Source organism: Dendropsophus ebraccatus, chromosome 9 (assembly GCF_027789765.1).
Source record: "Dendropsophus ebraccatus isolate aDenEbr1 chromosome 9, aDenEbr1.pat, whole genome shotgun sequence".
Taxonomy (NCBI): domain Eukaryota; kingdom Metazoa; phylum Chordata; class Amphibia; order Anura; family Hylidae; genus Dendropsophus; species Dendropsophus ebraccatus.
This window is the reverse complement of record NC_091462.1, coordinates 85,754,681-85,775,215: the sequence shown is the minus strand read 5'-3', so window position 1 is coordinate 85,775,215 and position 20,535 is coordinate 85,754,681. Positions and strand designations below refer to the sequence as shown.

At 42.8% G+C, this 20,535-nt stretch overlaps 2 protein-coding genes and 1 long non-coding RNA gene across 6 annotated transcripts in view; 2 read left to right on the top strand and 1 right to left on the bottom strand.

Annotated features, from left to right (window-relative positions):
• Positions 1 to 15,126, top strand: part of LOC138801195 (uromodulin-like) — a 27,808-nt gene extending 12,682 nt beyond the window's left edge. For 3 of the 4 annotated variants that reach the window (XM_069983751.1, XM_069983753.1, XM_069983752.1), the window contains 11 exons: positions 1,527 to 1,664; positions 1,990 to 2,004; positions 2,748 to 3,533; positions 3,618 to 3,722; positions 5,316 to 5,524; positions 7,524 to 7,681; positions 9,060 to 9,305; positions 11,830 to 11,992; positions 12,553 to 12,631; positions 14,608 to 14,634; positions 14,842 to 15,126. In XM_069983751.1, coding sequence (XP_069839852.1) covers positions 1,527 to 1,664; positions 1,990 to 2,004; positions 2,748 to 3,533; positions 3,618 to 3,722; positions 5,316 to 5,524; positions 7,524 to 7,681; positions 9,060 to 9,305; positions 11,830 to 11,992; positions 12,553 to 12,631; positions 14,608 to 14,627 — 1,919 coding nt within the window. In that variant the 3' untranslated portion in view covers positions 14,628 to 14,634; positions 14,842 to 15,126. Of the gene's footprint in view, positions 1 to 1,526; positions 1,665 to 1,989; positions 2,005 to 2,747; positions 3,534 to 3,617; positions 3,723 to 5,315; positions 5,525 to 7,523; positions 7,682 to 9,059; positions 9,306 to 11,829; positions 11,993 to 12,552; positions 12,632 to 14,018; positions 14,071 to 14,607; positions 14,635 to 14,841 lie in introns of all 4 variants that reach the window. The other variant, XR_011364580.1, reaches the window with a different exon arrangement.
• Positions 7,543 to 20,510, bottom strand: LOC138801196 (uncharacterized). Its single transcript, XR_011364581.1, has 3 exons — positions 20,135 to 20,510; positions 16,062 to 16,150; positions 7,543 to 7,692 (listed from the first exon to the last, which is right to left on the bottom strand). It is a non-coding gene; the product is annotated as an uncharacterized lncRNA (long non-coding RNA).
• The window catches only part of LOC138801194 (BOS complex subunit NOMO3-like), a 42,899-nt gene continuing 42,624 nt past the window's right edge, over positions 20,261 to 20,535 (top strand). The window contains exon 1 of the mRNA XM_069983750.1: positions 20,261 to 20,535. Coding sequence (XP_069839851.1) covers positions 20,404 to 20,535 — 132 coding nt within the window. The 5' untranslated portion in view covers positions 20,261 to 20,403.

Genomic DNA, 20,535 nt, shown 5'->3' with positions numbered 1-20,535 from the left:
CGTTACTGTTACAGTATATATGACGTGCCTTTTTCTGGGCTACTGGAACAATATGTATCATGTGCCTTTTACTGGGCTACTGAAACAGTATATATCAAGTGCCCTTAGTGGGCTACTGGAACAATATGTATAACGTGCCCTTAGTGGTGTTAAACAGGGACACTATAAGTCACTTGTACACACAGGGTACTGCTGATGCTGCTGTTATATCATCTATGTCTTAGCACTAAGAAGTGCTTTGGATTCAGAGATGACTTTTTCACTGTATCTTAGCCCTGAAAAGGACTTTTGGGTTCAGTAGTAAGCCTGCCTAACCAAAACGCTACTAAAATCTCTCCCTGCTGCAAGATCTTTCCCTGGCTGGGTTGAAAACTCATCTGTGGTCGAGAGGCGGGAGTCAAGTATTTAAGATTCGAGGTCATGTGGTTCAGCCATCCAATGAGGGTAGACGCTGTTTTTGCGCTGCGTGCGTACTCCCAGGGTCCCTCACGGCCTCCCTGCATGGTCATTGGATTAAAAAAAGCGCCAACTGCGATGGGAGGGCTTTTGAATGTTTGTTGCATATTCGCCTCACTACTCGATTGAATTTGATAGGTATTCGATCGAATACCTACTCGATCGAATCGTATTCGCTCATTTCTAGTAACCAGTGATCAGAATGCTGCCAACCTAACACAGAAAGATGATGGCTATATCCCTACTGGTTATCAGGGGTTCCACCAATATATATATATTTTTTTACGAATAGTGTCTTCCAATCACACAGGGCCCAGTTTGATGTGGTCTTACTGCGCACAAGGGTGAGCTGACAGTCTTTGTATTTTTTCGCTGCCCAGCTTTGATTGACAGCCTGTAGTGGACTAAATAGGGAATATATATTTGTTACCTGTTTTTAATTGTGTTTCAATATCTTTATCTGCTGCTAAAATCTTGAATTTCATAGAAAAAGAACAATAGGCATGTACTATAATGGTACACCGACACACCAGAATATTGGATATATAAAAGTACTTTATTAAATCAGGTACAAAGATACAAATAAGAGGGTCCCCATTAAAAACATTTGAAAATCCCAAAAATACTCCAGAGAAAGCACAAGGTATAATGCTATCCAAGGTGGCAACCCCATGTACAATACATACAATATCCCTGTTATATACAAAAATACAGCGAAAAAAGATATAAATATGTCTATAAAGCAAACCACCATAACACAATAGCACATATAAGATAAACAACAATAGAGTAATAGAAGCAGATAGTGGTAGGAGATGAAATCAATATGTAGCTATGAAAGAAGATGACCAAGGCTGTATATCACCATATAATGGGAACAGGGATAGATTGGGGTGCCATGGTCTAAGTTTTCTCATGTACTGGTACTGTGCACCCAACCCATTATTTCTCTGAGCTGTGCATATCCTAGTCTGTATAGTTGTAAAATCTTGAATTTCATTTTTTTTTTCATTTCCTCCTTTGCAAAAATACAAAAAAAAAAGAAAGTACAGTGTTATTTTTTTACCCAGGTAATTCTGCTGCAATGGAAACAATTGTGTCTGAAAAGTGGGGATCTGTGTATGTGGTAGAAAACCCTGGTACAGGAACATGGAGAATGAATACAAAGGGACGTGGGCGATACTCTGTGACTGTGGAAGGACTAGAAGGTAAAAGCATAAAAAGCATTTTACCAAGCCTGTAATTATAGTGTATACCAGTGCTTCTCAATTCCAGTCCTCAGGCCTCACCAACAGGTTATGTTTTGAGGATTTCCTTAGTATTTCACAGGTGATATAATTATACTATAGTGCATCAGGTATTAGCAGAGGTGTTCTTTGTATAGGAAATCCTCAAAACATGACCTGTTGGTGAGGCCTGAGGACTGGAATTGAGAAGCACTGGTGTATACCATATACTGACACATAAATACTATTTTTTCTTTACCATCGATTATGAGAGATCTAATATATTGTTGTCTCATTTTCCTTTCAGCAACAAACATCTCAGGTAAGTAACCATCAAGTTATTATATTTGTGCACGCTCACCGTGAATTGAATGTGGTTTAAAGTTGTTTTTAGGACAAAGTACCCATGCCCTAGGATTGTGACACCCCTCCATCCCTCCTCCCCGCCCTCTTCATCATTAGGAATGCCCCTAGAACAATTTCTGCTATTTATCACCTGTGTGAACACTGCACACATTAAGGCCCCTGTGCAGTGTTCAGACAGGTGATGAATAGGAAAAATCCTATCCAGGGGCGTTCATAATGGAGAGGAGGGCGGTGAGGAGAGACGGAGAGGCGGTGTAGGCCTAGGACATGGATACTCTAGGCCACGCCAATGTGACACAGGGCTGCAAGTTTAAAAGTTGTTTTTTAGGACAATAACTGCATCACCTGCCGAATGGACCCCAGGAAAGATCTTAGATTAAAAGCAGCTATCCGACGGTACAAGTGGTTGGGGGGGGGGGGGGCAGATTGTGGGTACAGAATCACTTTAAGCCATGATGCTTTTACATATGAAACATACTACAAACACATTTCATCCCAAACCTGTGTAGAAAAAAAGGCCCCAGGGTTGGGCTTCCATTGATCATAAATTGCTGGCGTGTCTATTTAAAAGTCTAGGACAAGCCCTTTAAAGTTCCCAGGAAACTAGCAGCTATGAACTTACAGTGTACACTGCAGTTCTTAGTGCTATCCCATGAGAATATTAAGATACATGTAATTTATGTCTTCTTTCTCTCCTAGTCACCATTAACTGCGCTGAATGCCACCCTAATGCGACATGTAGAGAGTTCTCAGGCAGGAAAGAATGCCAATGTAATGATGGGCTGATCGGAGACGGATTTCTATGCGAGGACATTGATGAATGTGCTTATTCATGGTCCAACAACTGCTCTGGTATCTGCATAAATACATATGGCTCATACAGATGTCAATGTGCATATGGCTACACCAAAAACTCTTTAGATATTTGTGTTGATATTGACGAATGTTCTGATCGAAACCTCAGTTTGTGTCATCCTCTAGCAAGCTGCACAAATTACCAGGGCAACTTCTCATGCACCTGCCCATATGGCTACTATGGCGATGGCCGTCATTGTGAACCGAATGAATGTATGACAGGTGTTTGTAGCCAAGACATGGCCTGCGTAAAGCATAGAGGACATTTTACCTGTTTTGACCCTTGTTCTCAATACACTATACTTGATGATCCTTGGAGAAGCATTGACAGCGGTTACGGGTATAAATGTGATAGCGCCTTATCTGGATGGTACAGATTCACCGGCACGGGAGGCATTCGGATAGCAGAAATGTGTGTGTCTGGATGGCAGTGCAATACGCTTGCCCCCATGTGGATAAATGGGACACATCCATTAGAAGGAGAAGGAATTGTAAATCTTACAGTTTGTGCTCATTGGAATGGAGACTGTTGTTACTGGTCAACTAATGTCCAAGTGAAGGCTTGTCCTGGAGGATATCACGTGTATAACATCAATGGAGTGCCGTTCTGCACCTCCGCTTATTGCACAGGTACAGTATGGCTATCATGATATACTGTACACTGATTTTTGCTGCTGTAATATATGTCATTTATGTTATGTTACTGTATTTTAGATCCAGCTGCAAAAAAAGATACCTGCTCCTGTGCTGAAGATGAAGAATGCAGAATGATTCATGGCAACTATACATGTGTGTGTAAAAATAAGCCTGAAGTTTATGGTATGTGAAACTCCTTTTCAAGGTTTCATTGAGGGTGTGCCAAAAATTACATACAATATTTAGTATTGGCAGCAAGGGGTCTGATCCAGATAACCTGAATGTGGAGTAAAGACACACTGACAAGAGCATCAGGAGTGGGTACAGTGTTCGACTTGCCAGGGCAGTACCAGGAAGGCATGTAAAGACAAAATCAGCAGGTAGAAGTATTATAGCTCAAAGGTTAGAAGCCAGGAGATAACAACATATATGTAAAATCGACAGACATATATATATGTATGTTGAATCATCCTCCCTCCTGCTGAAGACACAAAAATCTGTGTGTGAGCTTTTCTCTCCGTCTCCCCCTCCTCCTCCCTCCCTTCCGAGACGGATGTAAATGAGTCCCTGATTGGCTTTATCTGCAACATTGTAGCTACTTTGGAATGCTGAGCGGGTTATTCTGAGGTCAAGTTGCTGATGAACTCGCTGTGATTAACCCTCATGGAATTACAAAGTTGCAGATAGAGACTTGCTTACATCAGAGGTCTCCAAAGGGAGAGGGGGTTGAGTGCAGAGACAGGCTGAACAGTTCAGATACATTTTTTTATGTCTTTAGCAGAAAGCAGTAGGCTCAAAACTGAGGGAAGGAGACAGACAAGGTAAAGACATGTATGGAATGAATTGTTAGTCTCCAGGAGGGGGGATGATTCAAGATATATTTTGCGTAACTGGAGAACCCCTTTAACCGGTACACAGTTCAATGTAAAATTCCAAATGTTATCAGATAAATGGCCTAGAGGTCAAAAGCAAGAAGGTCTAAAAGCCCAGAGATACACAATCACAGTCACCTGCTCATACTAACTTCTCATACTGAGAAGAGTGGCAAGCATCAAGGGGAATGAGGGCGGCAGGAGACGAAGAGGCATGTTATATTTTAACTAAGCTTCATGCCCATTGCTAAGTCATTTGTATAAAGACTGTAACGCTGGTTTCACACTACGTTTTTGCAGGCCGTTTTTTTCATCAGCTTTTGAAGAAAAAAAAAAACATGGAAAAACTGATGCATTTGTATGCATTCGTTTTGATCCATTTTTCCATTGACTTCCATTATATATAAAAACAATAAAAAGGATCCGTTTTGATCGTACACAACGTACGTACACAAAATGTAGTCGACCACATTTTTGTGTCCATTAAAAAAAACTGATCTTTTTTTTCATAATGGAAGTCAATGGAAAAATGGATCACACAATTGCAATTTTCAATCCATTTTTCCGTCTGTTTTTGCAAAAAACGGATGGAAAAATGGATTGAAAATTGCAATTGTGTGATCCATTTTTCCCTTGATTTCCATTATGAAAAAAACATATTGCAGAAACCTAGTGTGAACCCTACTTAAGACAGAATGCAGGGCTTTGTTGCCTGTTTTAGTTTACTGGAAAGTAGCTAATGTGGGGAGGGGGGTTGCAAAGGTGGAAGTTGCACTTGCACTTGGCACAAGTGATTGTGGGAGGATATAACAGATACTGTATTTCCATAGTAAGGATAAATGTGAAAGTATTATCATGCAAAACATATTTTCCATTTGCATATATTCTTATATTCTTTGTATAGATATTGAAGATGTGGGCCTTGATATAGATTGTGGTGCACAGGAAATTAGAGTCTCATTGCACACATGCCAGCTAAGAAGTCTTCACCTTTTTGTCACCAAGAGCCACCTTCTAGACAGCAGATGTGTGGGTAATAAAGAGCGGAACAACACTGGAGTCATTTTAGCTACTATTCCTCTGCAAGACGGAGCATGTGGAAATCACCTGATAGTAAGTATGTCCATACAGCATAATGGATAGTGGAAAGTGGATATGGTGAAAGGGGAGAGAAGTTCTCCTTACTATGTATGCACAGGATTGACCCGGTAGTTATTGGAGAGTGGTAGAATGTAGGAACAAAGGGAATCTACATGTGAACAAGATGGACAAGCATGGGCATAGATTCCCAGCTGGGGACAGGAAGCGAATGGCTGTGCTGACCAAGTGACGTCTGTAGGGAACATCTTGCAGCCAAATGAGTTAGATCGGCGCTCGTTTACTGGGCCTATTCCACGGCCCCGATGATCGTCAAGCGAGGGCTGCAGGGACATAGTTACCGATGTCCTTGCAGCCCTTGCACCATACATTACCTGTCCGGGCTGCAGGTCTTCTCCTTCTCCCGGGGTCCCGCGCGCAACAGCTTCGGAGCGGGGCTGTCAGAACTGACAGACCGCTCAGCCAATCACTGGCCGCGGTGGTCCCGGCCAGTAATTGACTAAGCGGTCTGCCAAGTTCAGACAGCCCCGCTCCAAAGCTGCTGCGCGCGGGACCCCGGGAGAGAAGGAGAAGACCTGCAGCCCGGACAGGTAATGTATAGTGCTGCTAAAATCGTTGATCGCCGCCGCGCACCGCTATTCCACCGTAGCGATGCACTGGTGGCAAACAATGATTTTAGGTCTGAACCTAAATGAACGATCAGCCAATGACAGGATCATCGGCTGATCGTTCTCTCTATTCCACCGAGCGATAATCGGCCGAATTGGGCCGACTCGGCTGATTATCGCTCCTTGGAATAGGCCCCTTAGATGCAGCATTGAGCAGGATAGCACCAGCAATGAGTGAAGTGAATGTTTTCTTCCTCATTTACAAGACGTTTTGGGGAAGACTGCTATATGACCAAATGCTGAGATGTCACTGGAATAGGCTCCAGGAATAGGGAACAGGACTGCACACCTCTACCACTAGGATGGGTGCTCTTGTAGCAATAGGTTCTTCAACTGATTATCATAGATAGATAAGCCACGGCACACCAATTTATAAAGCAGGTGAAGTAGTTTATTTACAGTGTAGGCAGACAAAAAAGTCTTTACTCCAAGCAAGGTAAGTAAGTAGTTAGGACCCAAATGTCGTACCCATTTGGTCTCATATCTTTGTAAGTACTTCCCCTTGTGGAGTAAAGACTTTTTTGTCTACTTACACTGTAAATAAACTACTTCACCTGGAATAGGCTCCAGTCTCTTTGGGTAGACACTGTGCTTGGCAGTGTTCAAGTGCTCCTAAAATAGATATGCAGCTAAGGGTCAGCAAAGAGAGAACTACTTACTGCTCATGATTTCCAGGGAAATGCCAAGTGAGAGAGTCGGGTATGCAAAGAGAGAAGAGAGGCAGCTGTACTATAGCCTTGCATTTGTGTCAGCCCTTGGGAGTCACTGGAAAGGCAGGACAGATGCAAGCTGCAAGAGGCCCCAAGCTAGTAGAAGCTGGGACACCAATGCTGGATCAAGAGTTTGAAGATGCTCCTTTCTAGTTACCCTTGTGGTTGTGAACCCTGTAAAATTTGTGGAATTGTAACATAACATCAGCTCTTCTATTGAGAGATTCTGAAGCTGTGTTTATGGGTTACAGCAAAGTTTTTCATGGGTGCATTTTCCATCACCAGTTCACCTACTTTCACACCATTTCCACACCACCATCTTAGAGATATTCTGCCCATTAAACATAATGTAAACCGACAGAGAGATCAGATGAAAATGTCATGTTAAGGTAAGATTAGGGATGGTCCGAACCTGCCGAGGTTCGGGTACGTATGATTCCCGCTGTCTGCCCGCTCCGTGGAGCGGGTGGATACAGCGGGAGGACCGCCTGGAAAACTGGGATACAGCCTATGGGGGACAGCGGGAATCATTACCGAGGGTTCAGGTTCGTACGAACCTGAACCGAACTCTGTTCGGACCATCCCTAGGTAAGATATATACATATCACAATAATGTTAGTTTTATTTTTTTTTAAGAATAATGGAACTCATGCAACGTACAAAAATACTATGTTTGTGCAAATGGAGACAGACCAGATCATCATAAGAAATTACAAAGTTCAGCTAGAATTTTCTTGCTCATATCCACTGGACTTACAGCTGAGTCTGGATACCTCACTGAAACCAGTTGTAAGGTAATCATATCCTGAAAAAAAAATGTAATGTAAATTGTAATCCACGACCTGTAAAATTAACAATAAAATAGATCAGTTACCTGACTTCCAGAGACAGGGTATATAAGAAGACCACTTTGGTGACATTACGCTTAAATATATTAGTACTGCCTTGGGCTATGTTCACACTACGTATATTTGAGGCTGTATATTTGAGGCTGTATAGCAACCAAAACAAGGAGTGGATTGAAAACACAGAAAGGCTCTGTTCACATAATGTTGTAATTGAGTGGATGGCCGTCATTTAATGGCAAATATTTGCTGTTATTTTAAAACAACGGCTGTTGTATTGAAATAATGGAAGTTATTTACCGTTATATGGCGGCCATCCACTCAATTTCAACATTGTGTTAACAGAGCCTTTCTGTGTTTTTAATCCACTCCTGGTTTTGGTTGCTATGAGGACCTGACATGAGGACCAAATACAGCCTCAAATATACATAGTGTGAACCCAGCCTAGTACTGTACATGAGATCCAGCAATCCAAAGTTTAAAGCCTAACTGTCATTTCAGGGTCATTTTTCAGAAAACAATAAATATCTATTGTAAAAGCAATTTTAAGAAACTCTGTAATAGGTTTTATTTAGCAAAAGAGTTTCCTTCTGTACTGAAAAAGCATTTTTTTTTACCTCCCCCCTCACTTAAGCAGCATTTCTATGTCCATTATGCTCTATGGAGAGGGGAGGGGCTGAGAGGAGTGAGTGAGAATGGAGCAGTCCTGCAGAGCACAACACCCTGCAGCAAATCTTCTCTCAGCAAATTTCTAGATAAGCACTGACCTTTCTGACCCCTTAATCCAGCGTTTTAGGTGCCCAGACAGTCTACAAACAGCTGACCTTCATGTCTTTTCTTCCTGCTCACTCATCTCCCTCGGCCGCTCCCACCTCCATAGGATATAATGGCCGAGGCAGAAGCCGTCTTCACTGGCTTCTCTGTAATAAAGACGGATTTGCCTGACAATGCACAGATAAGAAGAGGGGGGGTCTGGGAAACTGCTTCTTGAGTACAGAAAGAGGCTTTTTTGCCTAATAAAACATATTACAGAGTTTATTAAAATCGCTTGTACTATTGACTTATGCAAAAAAAAAAAACCATAACAGTTACACTGTCCCCTAGGAGGATTAAAATTGTAATAATAAAGAAAATTAACAAAAAGAAATTTTTTTTCCCATTTTGTAACTACAATACATAAATATGCAAATTGGTATTGTCACATTTAGAAATGTTTCTCTTGGTCTCAGGTATGCTTATGTATCTCTGAATGATTAATATATGATTACTCCTGGAGTTGTATTCTTGATTATTTTCATTATCATAAATGTTGTTTTTATTTTTACAGTTCTGTGATTTTGAACATAGAGGGAACTGGTCAGTTCAAGGCAGAAATGGTCCTCTACAAAGATGAAAATTATGCATTCCCGTATTATGACAATGAGGTTACGCTGTCAACCAAAGCCACACTATATGTTGCAGTTACTCTTAAAGCTGAAACCTCACACACGTATGTTGTGGTGATGAAGAACTGCTTTGCTACTCCGACAAGGAATTTCTATGATCCGGTGAAATATGATATAATTAAAAATAAGTAAGTTTAAGAAACTGTAGGTATATCTTAATAGTACAGGAAGACTATGAGATATGTTATATTGTTGTAACAATCGCTGGTTATGTGCATAGTATGTACATAAACCCTTTCACAGGTCGTTTTTTTGGACATGAGCTTATGGGATCATAATGATCCCATAAGCTGATGTCCCTATGTCTGCCCCCTCTCCTCTGTCCCCTGCCGCTGTTACAATCTTGTGACAGCAGCAGGGGAAAGAGGGGGCAGAGCGACGGCCTCCGTAGCCAGGAAACTGGTTTCCATGGCTACCATGGGGGCTCTGCGATCACTTTGCCACGTTGTAATTTACTGTGCAGCGGCGGGAGGGGGTTAACATTCTTCCGTAGGTACACGTTATGGGGTTCTGTGGCTGGCACTCCATTGGGGCTTTGTGTCTGGCACTGTATGACTTGGGGACTTTTGCTATATAGGAACTTTGTGTCTGGCATTGTACGACTTGGTGACTTTTATCATGTTCAGTATGTGGGCTGTTTAGCTGGCATCGTTTATGGGCTCTGTGAATGACACTGTATGGGTTTTCTGTACCTACCACTGATTGGAATTTGTAATGGCTGGACCAGCCATGAGCAGGTGGATCCCCTGGATTACCTAGGAGTGCAGACGTACCTGCCACTAGAGGGATCCCAATCCTCCAGGAAGCCAACCCAGCACAGATGAGAAGCTGCTGGAAGACAAGCACACTAAGAAAGGACAGGAGAGCAAATAGATGACCAAAGTGCAGTGTGAGCCGCAGCGGGTATGAGATAATGGACATGACCATGTGTCATTATAGAATTACTGTCACTGGCACAGCACACTGTGACTAGCAGAATGGTCTGCATTTGGAAGCCCATACACGATGAATATAGCATTGGCCACACAGATATGTTGCACTCCTTTTATTTGGGGTAAAATTTGCCTCTATTCTCGGAATTGGTTGCAGCACCAATGGTTAGACATCCACTGATCAGCTTGTTATTCCCTGTTATGTGGCTAGGGGATGACTTTTGATGTTGGAAATACTTTACATAGTTACATATTTAATATGGTTGAAAGAAGACAAGAGTCCATCAAGTTCAACTTACAGAAACCCTACTGTGCAGACCCAGGGGAAGACAAAACCCCTATGAGGCAGATGACAATTGCCCCATCACAGGGAGAAAATTCCTTCCCGACTCCAATGGCAATCAGAATAATCCCTGGATCAGTGTGCTGTCATATGAAATCTAATGCCCATAACTTGTAATATTATATTTTTCAAGAAAAGCATCCAGACCTCTCTTGAACTTGTTTAATGAATCAGCCATGACATCATGTAGCAGAGAGTTCTATAGACTCACTGCTCGTACAGTAAAGAATCCCTGTCTGTGCTGATGGTAAAACCTTCTTTCCTCTAGACTTAGAGGCCACCGTCACACAACACAATTTTTTTTTTTTAAATCGTGGCTGTTGTTGCCGATTTGCAACAACGGCTGTGATTAATAGAAAATTTACATTGTGCTGCAGTCTATGGAAACCTGGCCGGAGTGTATTAACATAGTATACGCTCCGGACGGGATCCATAGCGGCCGCAACAAACAACTGACATGTTAGTTTTGTGCGGCCGCTATTCTTTGAATAGTGGCCGTACAACCCTGACAGTGCACACAATGGAGAGTGCGGCTCCAAATGCACTTTCCATTGTGTGCAATAATGAATTGGGTTGCGCCTGAAATGAAGCTTATCACACCTGGTACAGCAGTACCGACTGGGATAAACTACAATGGCACCGTGTCATACGTTGCGTGAACTTGGCCTAATACTGTAATTCTGCGTGACTAGCACAGTTCGTGGGCTTTTTAGTTGCATGTGGACTGTTCCAGGACTCTCTGCCACTGAATGGCTTCTCTGTGATGGGTTCTGTACAAGGTTTCCTGGCCGACACACTGTAGAAGTGGAGCTGCTGGATTTATTTACGGCTTTGTGGCTGGCAGTGCATGGAGGTTTGGTGCCTGCCACTTAAAGGGTTCCAGGACTAGCACTGTATAGGTTTTCATATGGGGATGGTATGGCTGACAATATATTCTTTATCTAATACTTTGTATAGAGGATTGACATGGTGGCTTTGTGGCTATATGGTGGCTGTGTGGTTAGTGCCTTGTAATAAGGGCACTGTGATTGATACTGCTTACAGACATGGTGACTTGCGGTGTTTTGGGATACTAGTGTGCACTGTTAGCACTGTTGGCTAATATACCTTATTATAAGAGTCTCTTATGAGTATACTAACTGTGACTTTGATATTCTACAGTACTGAAGCCCTCATTCTGTCCTTTTGTGTTAATGTATGTGTTAATGTGTGTTAGCCCCATGCCATCCTTTGACAAATCTTTCATGTGCCCCCTGGTCTGTTTATATTAGGAAAAATTGTAATACATAGTAATATTAATATATTATATAGTTATAATATGTTAAATCTGTGAGTCTTGGACTGCTGGCAGTCATTTAATTACTATCTTCTTCACAGATGTCCTAACCGAAGGGATGGAACTGTCAGCGTCAAGGAAAATGGTGTCTCCGCACAAGGACTCTTCTCAGTTCAGATGTTTAAATTTGTTGGAGATTATGGCACAGTGTATTTGCACTGTGAAACAAGCATCTGTGACGCAGCAAGATACAGATGCAAACCTGTGAGTTCTCTTTAACTGTCATTTTTTTCCAAAGGCGAATATGTTAATTTTAGACACGTTTGATTTCAAGGATTGGGGTCCGGCAGTAAGAGATGGCAGCAGAACCTGGAGCTAGAGGTGAGGCTGCCCAGGAACTGAGAGGGTCCCTGGCTGTCGGAGCACTCACTCCGCCTTATGGCAGAAGCGGCACTGCTAGAGACTGGTGATGGTCTCAGCACCAAGACCTCAACTTATCAAAACTTTTGAGATGCCTGTGTGACGTTTAAGTGATGATAAGCTTTACGGTCTATGCTCATATTGTATTCTGTAGTACTGTAGGCAGCGCAGCTCACTACTGTAAAAAAGCAGGGAGCTCGGGGATATACACAGTGTGGGCTTCTCGGATTATCCCCTCCCGAAAATCCTCAGTATTTCTGCCACTGTCGCCATAGCAGAATATGGGAATAATGTCACTAAAACAAAAGTGTTATAGGATTGAGCCTAATATTTTACGTGAATTTTAGTAATTTTACTTAAATGTATTAATTTAATTTTGTAAATGTGTGGGGTTTTTTTTGCAGTCATGTTTGGGTCTCCGCTCAAACTTCCCTCAGGTTGATGATCCATTTGTTTTGAAATATGGACCCATCATCTTATCGAGTGAGTATTAACCCCTTCATGTCACAGCCAATTTTGATTTTTGCAATTTTGATTTTTCTCTCCTCATGTTTGTAAAAAAAAATTCAGGTGGGTTTCCTGTTTACACAGTTCATCATGTGGTAAAATGGACTTGTTATCTATAAATACAACGATAGGGAATTTATATAACTTGTGTGGTTTTTATCGGTGTAGTACCACCCTTGTGAATATGCAAGTTTTAAATCACTGTTTATTAGTTTTTTACTAGTGAACTAAAATTTCTGGCATTCGTCATGACAAAATAGATTAATACCACATATGTTTTAGGTCTTGCAAATAAATAATAATAATGTTTTATGTATTTATAAAGCATCTATTCGTGAATGTATTAACTCATGTAATAATGAATTCCCCACATAAACCAGAGAGGTACAGCTACTTACTGGGCACATAATATTTTAGTTTTCTACTTAAAGTGTACCTGTCGTTATAACTTTCAAAATTTACAGTAAATGTGATATAAAGCAAGTTTGCAATGTACATTCATTATTTTTTTTGTTGTTATCATGCTGTAAAACAAAGCTGAACTTACCAGAAATCCAGGTCCAGTCTCCTGAAGCTTTTTAGTCTTGTGCTGGTTGAAAAATCAGACTAAACACATGAAGTCCCGGCCAGTACAGAGAGTCATGGCTCAATGTGTTCATCAATCAAATGACTGTGACTGAAGATGGCATGGGAAACATGGGACTTTCTATGTTTAGACTCAGGGTGGGTTCACACTACGGAATTCTCGCGGACAATGTCCGCGGAATTCCGTCAGCTGTCCGCCCGCACGGGCATGTGCCTTTCCGCTGGCTCCATAGACACCATTCTATGGGCCGGCGTATTCCGCGATCCGCTGAAAGAAGTGACATGACATCTCTGTCAGCGTATAGCGGAATACACCGGCCCATAGAATGGTGTCTATGGGGCCGGCGGAAAGGCGCCCAGAATTCCGTAGTGTGAACCCGCCCTAAGGCTTCATTTACGCGGAACAAAACTGGTGGAATTCATGTCCATCCTTCAGTGTGGAGGGAGGAGGAGCACAAGACTCCCATAGACTGTCATTATGACAGGGAGGCTGGCGGGATTCTGCGGCGGAATTCCGCCAGTTTTGATCCGTGTGAACAGAGCCTAAGGGGGCAAAAAAAAGTTTAAACACAGGAAGTGCAGTGTTTCCATGATAACCAATATTAAATGTAAATTGCAAACTTGCTTCATATCACATGCTGCTGTTAATATAGATATTGAAAGTTATAAAGACAGTGGCACAAAAAATTTTTATGTTATTGAAAGACAAAGAACACCTTTCAACATAGATTGTTTTTTCTTGTTTTGTTACTTTTGCCCCTTTTTTCCTCTCATGTAGAGTAATAAAGAACAGTTTAATTTAAGACAACACATAAAAGCATATAGACAAGGTAAGACACAGGAGTCCAATATCAGTCACTTTAAAATAAATATTTCCAAACAACTGAACGAGGATAGAAATGGGACATTCGGAAAATGTATTTTATAATAAATCCACTTTAATACCCAATATATACAATAAAATGAATGGCATTGATCATTGATCGCACATTGTTTTATTTTAATTCAAAATTATGGTTGTATTTAGCTCTTCTTTTACCGTGTGTGAATATAGCCTTACAGTGTGTGAACTGACAGGGTTTTCTGCGGCCGCTATTCATTGAAAAGCGGCCGCAGAAAACTGACGTCATACAATGTGTATACACTCCGGCCGGGATTCCTTACAAGGCAGCACTAAGTAAGTTCTGTAGTAATCACTACTTACGTAGTGGGAACATGGCCTGGTTCTATACCCTTGCACATTATTAGAAGAATTTTTCTTTGGATTACTACACTATATATTGTCTCTGTATGCATGTGCAAAATGTAAAATCCATTGTGTTATAACAGCATTGTAAATATTTCTTTATATATCTTCTCTTTTTCAGATGATCAGCCATCCTCATAAGCAGCAGGTAAGTGACTATATTAGTTTACATTATATGAGTTTCAAAGGAGCACCCCGGTCTTAGAGAATTTACAAAACAGATCCATGAACTTTCATGTATCCAACAGAGCACAAAAAAATTGTACACATACCGTGTGAGCAAAGCTGTAAAATAATAATACTCACAATACTCATGTACTCTATTACTGTTGTCTAATTTTTTTTTTTCTTTTAGAGGGATACATGGAAAACACTAATATACATTCTTCTGTTGCTCAAAAGCTGCTCCAGTTTGTGATGAAATGTAATGTGGGCCTGGTCTCCTTCCCCTTCACACCCTCCCATACACCTGCCGCTCTCTACTTTTTGCTGTATAATATACTTATAATAATATACTTGTTCAGTTGTCACATTACAACATTGTACAAGCCTAAATCTTTATTTTTTTCAGCTTTATATTTATGTTTTTTTTTTTCATACACTCATTTCAAGTCAATAAAGTATTGTAAACATTCATTTATATTGTTGGTGAAAAGTTTATAAATTTCATCTAATAATTCTGCATCAGAAAACTTACCATTATGTTCCTATTTAAGGAGTGTTACAATTAAAACTTACTTGTCCCCCATCCTGTGGATTGTAAGATTGCTGCTTTGTTTTGATTAAAACTCTACTCATTCTCTATGGAGCTACCGCAGGGAGACAAGTATAACACTCGGCTCTTTCTGGTAGCTCCATAGAAAATAAGTAGAGCCATGGGTCATGTTCCGATCTACAGATCTGGAGATCGCTGGCTGGGAGGTCGGACCCCCTGAGATCTCTTACTTGTCTCACACTGTAGATAGTAAGTTTTAATAGGGAAAACCCCTGGCATAGTCTTTTGAAAAGAACACACAAAGCAGCCAACAGATGTGCAGGTATGCTAATAGCTGTGGTTTTACAACAACTAAGGAGCCACGGGGAGGACACCACTAACATATACCAGTCCCACGTGTTCACAATAGTCCCACATGTTACTGTATGTTTAAAGGGGTAGTGCGGCGTAAAGTGTTTATTCACTAAATAACACACATTAGAAAGTTATACAACTATAACTATGCTCAGCCGATGGCGGCTGAGCAGCTGATGATACGCTGGAGGCGGGCCGGCATTAGGGAGGGCTGGAGTTGTCCGGCCGGCCTCCTGAAGATGACGTCGTTGTCCGGGGTCGACAGCGATTCCGTAAGTATAATGCACCACACTTCTGGGTCTAGCGTGGGGGGGGGGGACATGGGGAAGGGGGTCATGCACTTAACACACATTACAAAGTTGTATAACTTTGTAATGTGTGTTATTTAGCAAATAAATGCTTAACACCGCACTACCCCTTTAACAAATATGCCCTCTTACTGGTTATGAAGATACTTACTAACACAGAACACTTCTACTGAGCGTTAACCCAATTTGTAATTGCACCTGTAATCCTGCAGGTTTCCGTGCTGAAATCTCCCTTCATCTCCTGCTGGTGCAATGTCTGCTCAGAGCTCGGTCTGGTAACTTGCATTCTGGAAAGCAACATTGGACCTGTCATCTAATTTGGAAAAAAACCCTGTTCATATATTTATAGGCTATAGGATAGGGAATATGTTTCAGATCAGTAGAATCGCCTACAATCTCCTCTATGAGGCCACTCCATTTGTTGTGTATAGATTTGCCTAAGGTAGCTGAGCACTGTACCTTTGGCAGTTCAGCCAAATAGACAATGTATGAAGTGGAGGAAACACTCCCCATTTTGGAGATGGCAGGGGGTGGGATCCCAGTGGTTGGGCCCTTTGTAATCTAAACATTATATCCCCTAACACATATTTTAAGTCAGAATACCATTTTGAAGAAAGTTGTCTGAATCTCCTAACTTCAGCATAACAGAACACCACAACTCATTGCGTTCAGGACTACTTTAGGCCTCCTTCTCCTCCCCTATAGCCTTTGTAACAATGTACAAAAGCGGTAAAAAAAAAAAAAAAAAATTATAATTGTGACATATAGTGTGGTGTAGCAAAATGTATCATTCCCATAGCCATAAATAACAGTGACCTGTAATTCAGTTATTCCACTCTTCTACAACAGTCAATACACCATTAGAAGCAAAAGTAGGATTCCATTGAACGCAAATGCAATATTTCATACAAGTTTTCCAGTACCAACCAAATATCAGACTCAAAGATTGAAAAGCTAATGCTTTAAGGCTATTTTCACACTCCGTAAAAGTATGGCCGTTGTTGCCATCGGCAATAACGGCAGTACTTTATGCAGTGTGGAACATTGCCTACATTTCAATGTGCATACGCTCCGTCCGGGATCCCGCGCGGCGCCGCAAATAACTGACATGTCAGTTTTCTGCGCCAGCAATTCAATGAATTGCAGCCGTAGTGACTGTGACTGTCAGTTCACACAATGAAGCGAGCGGCTCCGGCTGCTTGCTTCATTGTGTGCTGTGGGAGGTTCTGATACGGGCACACGCCGATGTGCCCGCATCAGAACCGTGCGGCTGGAAAGATCATCCGGCCGGTACTTAATGATCCGGGCTGAGACCGGCCGTTCCGTGACCCGGCCAGGTCATGGAACGGCCGGTCTAATATGTAGTGTGAACATAGTCTAATTCTCACGATCTGTCACCAAACCGATAAGAGACAAGGCACACAAGGACCACAAAATCACAAGTATATCCATGTATAACCAAATCTCAGTCAACTGCCAACAAAAGCATACCATGCCTCAATATACAACGTATGAAGTTTCTGGACAAAAAATGTTGGGTTATGGGAAAATTACATTGTTGGTGGTTCAGAACACAACAACTAGCTGCATTCAGGACTACTTTGATTGACAAGTAAGTATAGGTATATGAATGTCAATAGTGTGTACATCTATCGCCTCTACTGCAAAATCTGGTATAGTCAATAAATATGGTTGTAGTGTACAATGACTTAGGGTACTACTACACGGAACGATAATCGGCCGAATTGGCCCGATTCGGCCGATTATCGCTCCGTGTAATAAATGCAACGATCAGTCGATGACAACGATCATCGGCTGATCGTTGATATAGTTTAGACCCTATTTTTGTCGGGCGCCGACCGCGCACCGCTGCGTGTAATAGCGGTGCGTGGCCGGCGACTAACGATATACATTACCCATCCACGTTCCAGGGCTGCTGCTGCCGTCCGCTTCTCCCGTGGTCCCGCGCGCGCTCTAGCTTCACAGCGGCCTGTCAGCTGATAGGCCGCTCAGCCAATCACAGGCCGCGGCAGTCCCTGCCTGTGATTGGCTGAGCGGCCTACCAGCTGACAGGCCGCTGTGAAGCTAGAGAGCGCGCGAGGACCCCGGGAGAAGCGGACAGCAGGAGCAGCCCTGGAACGTGAATGGGTAATGTATGCCAGTTTTGCAAGGGCTGCAAGGACATCGGTAACGATGTCCTTGCAGCTCTTGTCAAACGATTATCGGGCCGTGTAATAGGCCCAGTAAACGAGCAACGATCTAGCAGATCGCTGCTCGTTTACAGGTGTTATCGGGCCCTGCTCGGCTCGTGTAATACCACCCTTACTATTCTCCGCAGATTAGAGTTCACTTGTATTCATTCAATTGGACGTAGTAGAGCTGTGAGCACGCCGCAGCCGGTGACACAGCTTCTACCAGCTTCAGCTTTCTGTAAGTCTTCTGTGTGAAGTCACAAAGTTGCATTACGGAGACTCTGAAGGACCAAATTTCTATCCAACGCATTTCATCGTAGCCTTATGCTTTCATCAGGGACTTTTATGTCCAATTGAATAAATACAAGTGAACTCTAATCTGTGGAGGATAGTAAGTCATTGAACACTACAACCATATTTATTGACTATACCAGAGTTTGCGGTAGAGGCGTTAGATGTACACACACTGTTACGAATCATATACCTATTTGGGACTAACATCTATAGCAGCATACTACTGCAGTGTCCCAGAACAGAAGATTTGCTCTTAACTGTATGTCTGCACCTGTATTCTGACTGTTCCTGTTCTGGAAAGGTAATGCCACTGCAAACTGGTTATGTTATGTCACCCCCTCAGTGTTCAAGTCTGGTATTTCTCCTATTTTACTATATATATTCATTTACCTGGTATTCAATGGTGTGGTGATGCAATTGGCTTGGTGTCATGTGACTTCCCCGGCTGCCATAGTAACCCCAATAGCCGTCGAGCTTTGGCTGGGGTTAGTTTAGTTAATTCCTGTCCACCTCAGACCTCTCTCTCCACCTTCAGGGGAGAAGGACGTGTGCTCTGCTGCTCCTTAGGGAGAAGGCCGCAACCCTGCGGTACCCGCTTCAGTACTGTCCAGAAGTATTCCGGTCCAGTCGGGACCTTCCAGATTCTCAAGATTCTCATACTCACTAAAGATCTGGGTGTCGTTCTTCAGCCACTACTCCTCTCATCATCCATTCTCATCAACAGCAAGTATTCAGTTCAGTCTATTCCGCTCAGTATCATTCTCCGGGACTACTACTCCCTACTACTATCATCACAGCCTATTGCAGCATCACCTTTTTCTCAGTTATACTCAAGTCTGCCTCAATCCTGGTTGCATCCAGAGAGACTGTTGCCATTGGCTACTACCGTTATAATAAACGCACAACTACCGTTGTTTCTGAACCCTGGCATTGGTCTAGTTATTGGTGCCTTGACTAGGAGCAATGAAGAATTGCTCGGGCCCCGCATGGTCAGGACCCCGTGGGTTAGTCAGCTCCCCTCGTGCCAATACCGTGACCTAACATCTGACAACTGGCTACCCGGGTGTTCCTGACTACTACCCTCAGCGGGAAGCCCCAGCGAACTACACTCTGCCTTACAAGTACAAGTACTCCTAACCTTTGAGGTTGGAATACATACACAAAGTAAAAGGTAAAGCATTGGTAAAATTTTACTTTTATTGTTGGATTACCATAAAAATTTTAGAAAAAAAATCTTAGATGTAGTTTATAGGTACAAGTAATTTTATGAAAGATAGGCAAACTAGCTAGGCCCTGTTGTGTGCTGATGTATTTGAAGTATAGTAAGTATGGCCTATGTGAGTAGATGTATTCTTACCTCCCCACACTCCCCTGGTGTCCTCCTGAAGCATCTCCAGGACACCCGCTGAATGCTCCCACCATCCACAAGATGGACTCCTCTCAGCAGTGACAGTCCATGCAGCCAATGACTGACTGAGGTAGGACCCTGCTGCAGATAGTGACTGGCTGAGCTGGCTGTCACTGAGGCAGTCCATGGCAGAAGTGGTGGTGGGAGCATTTAGCAGGAGACCCATAGACTCCGCAGGAGGATCCTTAGATGAGTGTGGTTCCATGAGAATAATATAATTATTATTTTCTATGCAGACCCAGCATTATAGCAATGGGCCAGAGTACCCCTTTAACCCTTTCCAGAGTTCACAGCTTAGACCTTAGAGGGATCACTGGTGAGGCTGTATGAGGATTGCATACAATGGCTCACGTGACACATGAATGAACGGTTCCTACAGTGAGTATTTGACCGCCTGCAGTAATTCCTCCGCACCGACAGATGGCAGCAGAAGATGGAAACTCCTCTCTGGAATCGTGGCTATAGTAACAGCTAAGCTATAGCCATCTAAACCGGATGGCTGTGCGCATGCGTGGACGAGTCCGGTCGGCCCGCAGCTGACACCTCTCGCCTGTGTCAGCAGAAAGCAGGCGGATCGTAGCAGGCCGGCAACGTGCTGAGCGGGCCCGGCAGAGGGGAACCAACCGACGGGGGCACGGACGGCAAGATGCACGGGTGGGCGCTGTGGACGGTGCTGTGCGCCTGGTGCCTGCACTGCGGGCGGGGGGCGGATGACATCGTGGTGGGATGCGGAGGGTTCGTCAAATCCGACGTGGACATCAACTACTCGCTGATCGAG